This window comes from Macrobrachium rosenbergii, chromosome 26 (genome assembly GCF_040412425.1).
Source record: "Macrobrachium rosenbergii isolate ZJJX-2024 chromosome 26, ASM4041242v1, whole genome shotgun sequence".
Lineage (NCBI taxonomy): Eukaryota > Metazoa > Arthropoda > Malacostraca > Decapoda > Palaemonidae > Macrobrachium > Macrobrachium rosenbergii.
This window is the reverse complement of record NC_089766.1, coordinates 43276928-43288267: the sequence shown is the minus strand read 5'-3', so window position 1 is coordinate 43288267 and position 11340 is coordinate 43276928. Positions and strand designations below refer to the sequence as shown.

Below are 11340 nucleotides of genomic sequence, written 5' to 3'. Positions count from 1 at the left end.
AATGAACTGGAACCAGATCTCCTTGTTCTCTCAGGCATTGGTGTGGCAAGCATCCTTGTTTTCAGAAGTAAAGTGTCAATACATAAGAAATTAGTTGGCAACAGTGAAGATGTAATTGACCAAGCCATAGAAAGATTAGCCAAAGTGATCATTAGAGAAACCAAGGAAATAAAAGCGTGACCAGGAAAGATATGATACTAGAATAACTTTAGAAGATGCACTTTCCAGCAGCAGCCCAACTATGCTGAGATTGTTGTCAAGATTATCTTCAAAGCTACAGAAGGTCAGAGACATCAACATGCAGGATGTGCTCAGCTATGAGTTAGCCTCTGCACCACCATCCATGTTTGACAAATCAGGGGAGATGAGGATTACCAAAGCAAAGTCAGTTTGAAGACTAAGCTACAAGTTGAGCAGTCAGAGCGTTTGTCCACACCTGCAGATGTTATTGTTCTGGATGGATGCGCCATACTGTGGGTAGTTCGCTGGCCAGCTCATGGTCTTGTGCAAGACTTCATCAAGAACTTCCTTGATTATCTCTCACGTCAGCTAAACACCACTGACACATATCTAATCTTCGATAGGTATTATGATAATAGCATTAAGGACATCACAAGATCATTCCGAGCTGGGAAAGATGCTAGTAGGGAACATCACCTGTCACTTCTTACACCTTCCATCTCAGAAGGTGTGTCTCACTGTGACAAAGAATAAAGTACAGCTGATAAACTTGATCTGGCTGTACATCAGAGAGCACCACGACCTACTTCCACAAAATGGAAATGCACTGGTTGTAACAGGCTCACTGCCGACACCCATGCAGGTCAGTGATGGACAAGTTCAGGAGCGGCAAGATCTTCACGACGCATGAAGAGGCTGATGTAATCATTGCACAGCAGGTAGTCCATCTGGCTGAAACAGGGCACAGCAATATTCGGGTGGTGGCTGATGACAGATGTTTTTGTGTTACTACTGCATTTTTACAAGCAGAGACAGCTTACATGCAATCTAGTCATGATGGGGACAAGTTTAGGAAGAAAATGTGCTGATATCAAAGCAACTGTTAAGGAGCATGAGGACATCATTGAAGATATCTTGCCAGCACATGTATTGTCTGGCTGTGATACTGTGTCAGCATTGTGGGGCATAGGGAAAGGAACTGTGTTCAATGTTCTCAAATCTGGAAAGAAACACCTTAACACAATTGGCATTACAACAGAGAATGAGGCCTCTGTTATACTCCAGTCTGTTGCCTTCATTGCATCATGCTATGGCCACCAGAATGAAACTGATATGACAGCTCTGCGTTACCAGGTCTGGTTAGGTAAGATGGCCAACCATAGGCTAAACTCTGCTCCTGAATTGAGAGTTCTACCCCCTACGAGTGAAGCTTTGAAGCAACATGTATTTAGAGCTCATTTTCAAGCTGCCATATGGAGAAGCGCACTACAACCAGATCCACCTGCACTCAGTCCCTAAAGTATGGCTGGATGAAGAGTCCTACAGCCAATATACTGGAGCCGATCCTCTGCCATCAAATGTGTCTGTTGCACCTAATTATGTCTAAAAATGATCAAATGCGGATGTGATTCTTGTTCCACAGCCCGCTGTAGCTGTAGAACAGCCCAAGTCTCTTGCTCAGAATTTTTGTGACTGCTATCTATCTGGTGACTGCAGAAACCCTCAGACAGTCAGAATGACTTCAGTAAGCCAGGAAGATAATGAACTAAGTGAACCAGAAGATGACAATTGATTGCTTGTTTGCTTTTGTGCCTAAAGTTTAGAGGATTTAGAAATATGATTTGGCATAGATGAATTGATTTTTGTTAATGCAATTTGCTATGAGTGTATAATATAATTGCGTGCATATGTGCGGGTTCAACAACTTTGTTACAACTTTCAGATTATACCTTATTAAATTTCATAGATTGATTATTATGTTTCTGCTCAAAGTACTGAAATTGTTCAGCATAAATACTGCATCTTATGTGCTTGATAGAACAGGACTTGGTGCCTATAATAAAATACTTCATAATGCATTACATAAACTAAATATATTTGATGTTGCGTCGCACACTATTGTTACCTGATGTTAATTATCAATGTATAATGCTGCAGTTTTGCTGTCTGTATTTTTTTTTTTTTATTTTTTATTTTGTAGTTTTAATTAATGACCTCATTTTACAAACAAAATGTTCCTCTTTACCAGAAAATTGAAGTTAAATTTCCCAATGACATATTATACTGTGATTTAAGGGCCTCAAAATGTATCAATGTTCTCAGATGTATATAAAGAGATAAAATATGTCTAATTTGAGTATCTAGATGTCTTCTACTACCTCAAAACATATATTTAGCCACAAAAATCAGGCTTCTATGACAATTAGAAGCTTCGATATCACAAATTTAAGATTTTCCTTATGGCGGTGTCGCCATTTTTTGAATTTTAGTATAAAAATTTTTGCCCAGAATTGTAGCTAGGAGACCCCTAGCATAATCAACAATAAAACATCTGTTATCAGACCCAAGGTTTAGGACACTGGAACCTTATGTCTCAGATTTTGAATCATGGGTCGACTGGGACATTCTCCTACAGACCAAACAAATGTCCTCCTCCCGGTCTTGGGCTGAATACAATACCACAGTCACATGTTCAAAGAGAATGGAGGATTTTGCAATTAACGGGACATCAAGAACCAATGCACTGTATTTTTATTTTCCAACTTTAAATGAGTTCCTGCATATTATATATAGATTGTACTATGTCTCCTTGTATGTATATATAGATTAGAATTGATTTATGTCTTAAAACTGGACCAAGGAGACACTAATAAAATAATACTAAAAGTAAACATTTTTAAAAGTTTCATATAAAAAATATTTATCCATATCTATTCAAATACACTATCCAAAACTGTTTAATTTTCTGATCCACTACAGGATATGCATCCCAACCCTAATGAGAAGTCGACATCTCCTCTCTATGTCTCAGGGGGACATTTGTCTCGAAGGGCACAATTCTTCAGAATGGCTGGGACATCAAGAACCATTCTTGTATGCCCAATCCTTAACCTGCACAAATCGTTTCTTGTCTCCTTGGTAACAATGTGATCATGTGACCAAGACACTTTGAAATTGTGCATTTTTTACCTGTTATTTTCCCAAAGGGACTAAAAACAGCCATCTTCTGGGTTCTGGGAATGGCTGGTGAAAATTAATGTTCTTTTGGTTTAAAAATTAAAGTTAAAAGATTCCAACGACTGGAGAACACTTTTCCAGTCACAATATATAGTAAAATTATTTCCATTCTGATTTAAAATCTCCTTTAAGACCTTTAAAAGTGCATGCACTTCTGCTGTAAAAATAGATGCAACAGATCATAATCTTCCGATTCTTTCTATATCAAGAAAGGCCACTCCAAAGCCGACGCCAGCATCTGACTTTGAGCCATCTGCGAAAACTGCAATGGAGTTATCATGTTGCGAGGAATGATCCAAAAATATTGACTGCATTGCCTCATTGGACATTTCTGCCTTGGTAAAATGAACATATCTACAAAATTTTACCTCTGAAAGTTTCCAGGGTGAGCGGGGTGGCTAACTGAATGACTTGTTGGTAAATTCTCCATCCTTGTCATATTTAACTGCCTGATTATACATTTTCTTCTAAAAGCAAATGGCTGAGGTTGCTTGGATGGTTTTCATAAAACTGCCAATGCCTTTCATTTCTGATACAAATGCTGGTCAAAGACTTAGTGAGCCTCTGAAATCTGTACCAGCTCCGAACCAGCAGACGTTGGTAATGTAGATCCAGAGTCATCTCACCAGTATCTACCAGCTTGCTCTCAGTGGGAGATGATTTAAATGCTCCTGTTGACAATCGTACTCCTCCATGATGAATTAAATTGAGCAATTTTAGGCTATTGGTCTTTGCTGAAGTGTACACTTCACACCCATAAGTTAATTTTGAAAAGACCAAGGCTTTGTATAGTCTCAACATCAGAGATGGGTCTGCACTCCTTGAACTGTGTGAATGGCAAAATGTATGTAGTTTTTGTTCATTGACTTTTTTGTAACTTGTTTTTGATTGCTGGCCTTTGCAGAACAATACAGGCACCACTTTACTTACAAACAAACGAGTTACGTTCTGGATGGCCGTTTGTATGTTGAATTGTTTGTAAGTTGGTTACTGTACTCTTCATGCCTATTTAAGTACAGTATGATATAAAGTGAATACAATACTGTATGTACAGAATAGGCACACAAAACAAATTCTGAACTTAAGGGTAGCTAAGGGAGAGCTCTGGACACAGTTTTAATTTGCAATCCCTTTGTTTGTGTCTTTACCAATGTTTGAATGTTTGTAAGTATTGCGGTGTATGTAGTTTGGACAGACTGACAGAGTTTCCTCTTGTCTTAAAAAAATATATGTAGGTTTTGTGTTTCAGGGTCATGAGGTTCCAAAATAAGTATAGAATAGAATATTGATGTAGTCCAAAGGCCAAGCACTGGGAAATATGAGGCCATTCTGCGCTGAAACGTTAGTTCACTGAAGGGTCCTAGTGGTTGGGCTAAATCCGTAAATTCTGTATATCTATCCATCAAGACCTTATCTGCAGATGCCTTGACTGAGCACAAAGGGCAACAATATAGATGGTACTGTCAAAAATAAAATGATCACAGATAATCTACTCCCAAACATAGTAACTGATCATTTACCAATATTCATTAAATACTTCCCAACTGATTATAGTTACTAAGTAACCTGTGTATAGTCTAATGGCTATGCCAAAACATTAAAACTAGAAAATGAAGTTTTGCTTAGTAATGTATTGCTAGCTCAATATTTACATGGACAGTTAATAACTTTTAAAATTAAAACATAACTTTTGACATAGTTAATAACTTCCCAAAACAGATACTTAATGGTGTAAGAAAGTAGCGTATTTTAAAACCACTAAATGTTTAACATTATCTGGAGAGATGTCAGTTAGAACAGAACCCTGAAATCAAATTTAAAGAGAGAATTGGTATTGCCCATTAGTTTAACAAGTTCTTGGGTCAAACATTTTTATAAATGAAAACTTGAAAACTTAATGTTGTGTATATGACATGTAGGGCAGATATGATTGAATTGGAAAGCTATCTATGACCTGGGGAACTAAAAGAACATCATTACTAATCTATGCTGGACTGCTAAGTCAAGATAAATGGATCGTCATGTGATTTAAAATTGCAATATTAAGAATCTGCTCTTGAAGTGCAATAGAAAGTGTAAATAAGTGTTTCTCCTCTAACAAGCTGTTTGATCAGTCATTGTCGTGACAAACCATCTTCCACCCTTCCCAATTTGAGCTAATAATCTCAAAGATTCGAAATATCTGAAGACCAGTTTTCTTCTAGAACTCGACTGCCTCCTCCAAGGGTACCTGTATTTGTCTGGAAAATATGCCAGTACTCGTGAACATTATAAGCAATACACATTAGAAGATTGAAGATGCAAATGTCCCCATTATGCATTTTATATTGATGGTTCCAAAACTCTTAACAAGAGTAGGATTTGCTGCCACTTCTCTTGAAACAAATTGAATCTTTCTCAGACAGAAACTGATTGCAATAAATTCAACACCGATGATTATTGAAGGTAAATGCCTGACATTCTTTTGCACAACAAATAAATTTACATTCCACAAATTATGTGAAGCTAGTTTAAACGTTGAAATATGTTGGAGCTGGACCCACGTGGACAGAGAAGTGAGGATACCGATAGAGTAACCAGGTTAAAATGCTGGAGTTTCGAATAGCTTCCTGCACCCTTTACAGTGTGGTGCTTCAGTGGCACACTTAATCCGTAAGGGGGTAGTGCCATCAATGCACCTCATGCGGTGCACTGTAGGCATTATTTACGGTTATTTACAGTGTCTCTTCGGCCCCTAGCTGCAACCCCCTTCATTCATTTAACTGTACCTCCATTCATATTCTCTTCCATCTTACGTTCCACCCTCTCCTAACAATAGATTCCTCCTGTTACACCTTTGTAACCTTTTACTCTTGATTTTCCTTTCAGCGCTAAATGACCTCATAGGCCCCAGCGCTTGGCCTTTGGCCTAAATGCTATATTCTATTCTGTGATTAAGTTTCATTTAAAATATCCGGAATTCGTCAAAAATTATGTGAAATTAATAAAGTAATAACAGCACACTGAACTTAAATCATAAATTAGATGTCAGCTCAGAGGGAGCAACAGTACTATTACACATGGAACTGGCCACACCAATTTTATACCTTCCTTTATTCCCCAACAGTAATCATTAATGTATGTCCTGTCATGCAACCATACAGAAACTGTCAGTCAGTGTAAAAATAATGTGATACAAAGCTATTAAACGGCAGATTTCCTTTTAGAAAAAAAGAGAAGTATAACAGTAATACTTTATTTATCTCTTGAGCAGTAAGGCTACAAATGTAGTTCTTGTCTTTTAAGATACAGTATTAATTTTGATGGGTGAGATTTTATATAAATGCAGGATGGGACTTAGAATATTAAAAAAGAATACTGAATATAATTTGCATGTCTGGCCTTAGGCTCGAAATGATGTTTATGAAAAAGCAGAAGTATATTGGAAAGCAATGAGATAAAGAGGTACTGCAGTTGAGTATGCAGTATATTTTCTTAACAATCCATAGCTGATTTTTTTAGACAATTTCTCTGAGAAAGTTTTTCTCACAATGGAATATTGCTTGTTTGTTCTTGTAGGGAATCCAGAAAGTAGTTTTCTGTCTTTTCACAGCAAGAATGTTCTTTTCGCAAAATTTGCTTGGCTAACTTATGCATTACAGCATACACTCGTCCTACAAAGCTAACTAAAAATTTTCCAACCAAGAAATGAACCCAGAATTGGTTGCTGACTGCCTGTCAAAGATACAGGCTGAAGTTTGCTCTTCTAATTGAAGGAAAAAATGCATCCCCTTAAAGTCAAAACTGTTTCTAAAGTATCTTTTCATAAGTGATTATTTGAGACAAAATGTCAGTGTTGAAAAAAAAACTCATGAGAGATTCCACCCCCTTTCAAATCAGATGAACCATGTTTATTGAAATTACAAACCTACTTTCCTAGATGACTGAGATTTTGCTCACCCGGAGAGAAAGTAAGTTGTAACAGAGAAACTACTCTGAAAGAAACGTAGTTCACAAAGCACTTTAGTTCTCCTAACAAATGGGCACCCAGATAGATTTATACTTAAGTTCCACATAAAAATTACTGTGGAGGGTGACTTGTAGCCAAAAAGACCCCTTTCTAAAACAAGTACAGTATAGCAGTTTGTATGTAAACTTAAATTTTGCAGTTATATTACTGTTAATTAAAGAAATGTCAACATGAACTGTGGAGTTGTCCAACAGAGTACAACTTAAGAAATGCAAGCACATAACCACAGGCAATTTCACTTTATGTAAACACTTGGAAGGAAATCTATTCTTAGGCCTAATCCATTTTCCATTTCACTTTTCTGTGGGCGTTTCTTCATCTAGCACTGAGGCAAAGTTCCAACCCAGCTGGGCAGGTTTCTCGCAGATGTACCTGTTGGTAGAATAAGGTAATGTTTTCATATTTTTTCTGCTAAGGAAATCATTTTGAACTGGAAACCCTGGTGGACTTCTAACCCGTTGCCTAAGGTGATAACAGCAATGATTCAACTTCATATAGAACAAGGAAAATGTGTACAAACACCACCCTACATATGAACATTCAACTTACAAACATTCAGAGATCAACAAACAGGATCACAAATTAAAATTGTGTTCAGAGCACTCCCCTTTGCCACCCGTAAGTTCATATTTTGTACTGCACACCATTTCTATAAAATACAGTATTGTATGTACAACAAATTGTGTTTTAGGATGAAAAGATGCACAGTACTGTATTGAATTTATATCATACTGTACTTAAATAGGCGTGAAGAGTACAGTAGCCACCTTACAAACAATTCAACATACAAACGGCCATCCTGAATGTAACTCGTTTGTAAGTGGGGTGGTGTCTGTATCTAGATCAATGTAAAGTATTCCTGAGAAAGTAGCTACAGAGTAGATTCACACCACAGGCTGTTATAGACTTTGTTTTTTGGAGTTAATTGAAGTGGACTACCCATGTCTAATAACAATTCTTTTCTGTTGAAATGGTTTTGCAGTATTACTTACCTGAACTTTGTGTCACAGGCAATATCATTGAGACCATCATTAGGAGAGTGGTAATGGACACAGTCTTCTCCTGAAGAGTTGGGTCCACAGCCATTACAGTTGTTGGGCTCACCTTCACGCCACCTGGTGGGAGTAAGATAATCTTTACTGAGAAACAGCGAAGAGAGGTCGTAGTCACTCACTCATTTACCCCATAAGGGGGTAGTGCCGTCAGTGCACCTCGCGTAGAGCAATGTAGGCATTACTTAGGGTTCTTTACAGCGTCCCTACCTAAAGCCCCTAGCTGCTATAACCCTATCATTCCTTTTACTGTACCTTCATTCATAATCTCTTTCTTTCTTCTTACCTTCTACCCTCTCCTAACAATTGTTTCACAGTGCAACTGCGAGGTTTTCCTCCTGTTATACCTTTCAAACATTTTTACTGTCAATTTCGGTTTCATCGCTGAATGACCTCAGAGGTCCCAGCGCTTGGCCTTTGGGTTAAATTCATTCTATTCCCTAGTTTTATTGGAGAAGCATAATGCTATTTTATGATCTAGGTATCTGACTCATTGATCGTGAATAACTATTGCTACAACTTCAGATCTTACCATGATTCAACGATTTGGTGAACGGTGCCATCTGCAACCCATCTATAGGTCCCTTCTTCTTGTAGGTCACTCAGTCCTATGTAGGTGTGGTGACCTTTTGCAAGATCTGCAAAGAGAATAACTGATTAGATTGAATGGGAAAGTATAATTCTCCATCTTTGTCTCATAGGCCATTTTTGAAAATAAAAGTTATATCAGCTGTCTAGAAATTCTATGGAAACAGATGACAGTTGAACTTGTTCGAAGTTTATGATATGTAATCTAGCTTTGCTCTTCTGTACCTCATTTTGAGAGATAGATTGCCAAGACAGTGCAGTTGTTCTGGGATACCAGCTGGTACCAGTAAAAGAAATAACGCCCCTTATGTTAGCTTAGTCCTGTAAGGGCTTACTGGTACATACCAGCAACTTCCTATTGAAGTGTATTGTGTTCAGTAATATCAAATGCTTTAATGATAAAAATCTTTGACTAGGTCTATTTGAGCTTAGAACAGTGATTTCTCTATTTGATAAAGCAAACTTGATGGTACTATTGTAGTGGCTTCCTTACATTTAAACTCACGATTACTTTTACTCACCACGGAGGAAGTTGTACTCGTTGTCATGAGTGATTTTGACCAAGTCAGAATTCAAGGCTATGCACTTTTGACGGCTCTCTTCCCAAGTGCTGGTGTCTTCACTGATGAAGTAACAGGAGGATCTCAGCTTAAACCAACCCCTCTCACAGACAAGATGATCTGTAAGTCAAATAAAGATATTTCATAACAGTGTTGAATGTTCTTGTGTAAGTGTTCAAGATGGTTTATCTGAGGTTTAGTTCCTCATTGGGCAATGCATGTGCCACCCACATGGTCTTTTGCATGGCTCAGTGTAGGTGGTTCTAAAGTTGCCCATATATTCTAGCATAAGGTTTGTTTTCATCCTAAAAAAACTGTTATCACTTTCATACATTGATATTCTACTCTGTACTTCCTCACTGCCCTCCAAATTCCATCTCTAGTAATTTCATTATAAGATTTCTCATGTCCCTCAAATCTGCTTTTTTTCCTTTACTGCTTTGGTAAATAACACCAACTGTCTCATCACAAAATTATCTAAGATTAACAAACACTCCCTTTTGCCTAAACTTGCATTGTTCTTCTATTATTATCTATCAGGTAATCTTTAAAGTGAAAATGTGTCCACATAATTCTTTTTAAACACTGTCATCTCAAAAATACAGAATCACAACTGATTTTCCTTGACTTATACTAAACGAACCATTTTTTAGACTCTGAAACTTTATTCTTCTGGAATCTTTCCAAAATCCAGACATACCTTACACGCCCTGGTCAAACACTTAAATTAATTAGCTGTCACCAACATAATGTAGAATCTCTTCCAATCTGTTCGACTCCATCAACTCTCTGGGTGACTCGATTCTTCATCTTTTCAATTTCTACCCTCTTCACATCCTTCTTGACAGATCAATTTTGGACAGGCTTTCTCATGATTCATAAAGAGAGCTTCCATTCTTGTTTTAATAGTAACGCCATTATTAACGAAGGCAAGACCAGGTCTTTTCTTTGGATCAAGACTCTACGTTCAGCTTTTTCAAATGATTGACCGTCCATCTTAAAAACCTGGATTTTCATGGATTCCATTTTTAATGCACATACTGACTCCATCCTGTTATATCTTAACAGAGTGAGTGACTTTGATCTTGGTAAGTGGGTATACCTGAACTACATCTTGCGGGTCTGGATTGACTTCCCTTGGAAAGGGTCATACTGAAAATTTTGCATCGCCGTTGGAGGTGGATACCATGTTACTCCAATCTGAATTGGCTGCGAATGGAGCAGAAGTACTTTTACGATATATGCCTCTGATTTACAAAATCAGACTAAACTCTTAAATGGCTCTTTTCTCCATCTGAACGGTGGATCGTACTGACTGACTCCATCTGAAGTCTGATACTGACTCCATCTGCCGCTGTGGATACTAAACCTTTTAAATCTCATTTGATTGACTTACATCAAAAATGGAAACTCTTCATTTTTAACTCTCATCTTGTCATAAGTTTTAGGAGCTTTAGAAGTATTCTCTTCTATACCAATAAAAGTTGGAAATTTTATCTTTGGTTGTAAACTCTGTTTACTTTATCTTTTGTGAGAATTAGCTAATTTATTATTTTACTGATTTGAAAGTTTTCACTTATTGTTTTTAAGGATCGTATTCATTTTATGCCTAGATTATATGATATTATTGTATATTTATCTTACTGCATTTCTGTTGCATAGTGGAAAATTTTATTGCATTTCCGTTTTTATTGATATCAGTGGATAATATGTCACCTGACTCCATCTTATAATGAATGCTGAAACTCTTTATAAAACTATGTATAGACCTGTGTTACTCAAGAAAGAGTAAAATTATGTAATAGCCATTTTAAATGGAATAAAGAATTTGACTTTGCCTTTGACTTTTCTCATACTAAGGAACCATTTTTCTTTCTGACTCTATTCTTCTGGAATCTTTCTCCATCTTACACACCCTGGTCAAACACTTGAT

General features: G+C 37.2%; 1 protein-coding gene across 1 annotated transcript in view; it reads right to left on the bottom strand.

The window, feature by feature from the left end:
* Window positions 1–6419: 6419 nt before the first annotated feature.
* LOC136853141 (perlucin-like protein) overlaps window positions 6420–11340 on the bottom strand; it is a 6713-nt gene continuing 1792 nt past the window's right edge. The window contains exons 3-6 of the mRNA XM_067128447.1: window positions 9369–9527; window positions 8792–8897; window positions 8200–8322; window positions 6420–7579 (exon numbers count right to left, since the gene is read on the bottom strand). Coding sequence (XP_066984548.1) covers window positions 7501–7579; window positions 8200–8322; window positions 8792–8897; window positions 9369–9527 — 467 coding nt within the window. The 3' untranslated portion in view covers window positions 6420–7500. The remainder of the gene's footprint in view (window positions 7580–8199; window positions 8323–8791; window positions 8898–9368; window positions 9528–11340) is intronic.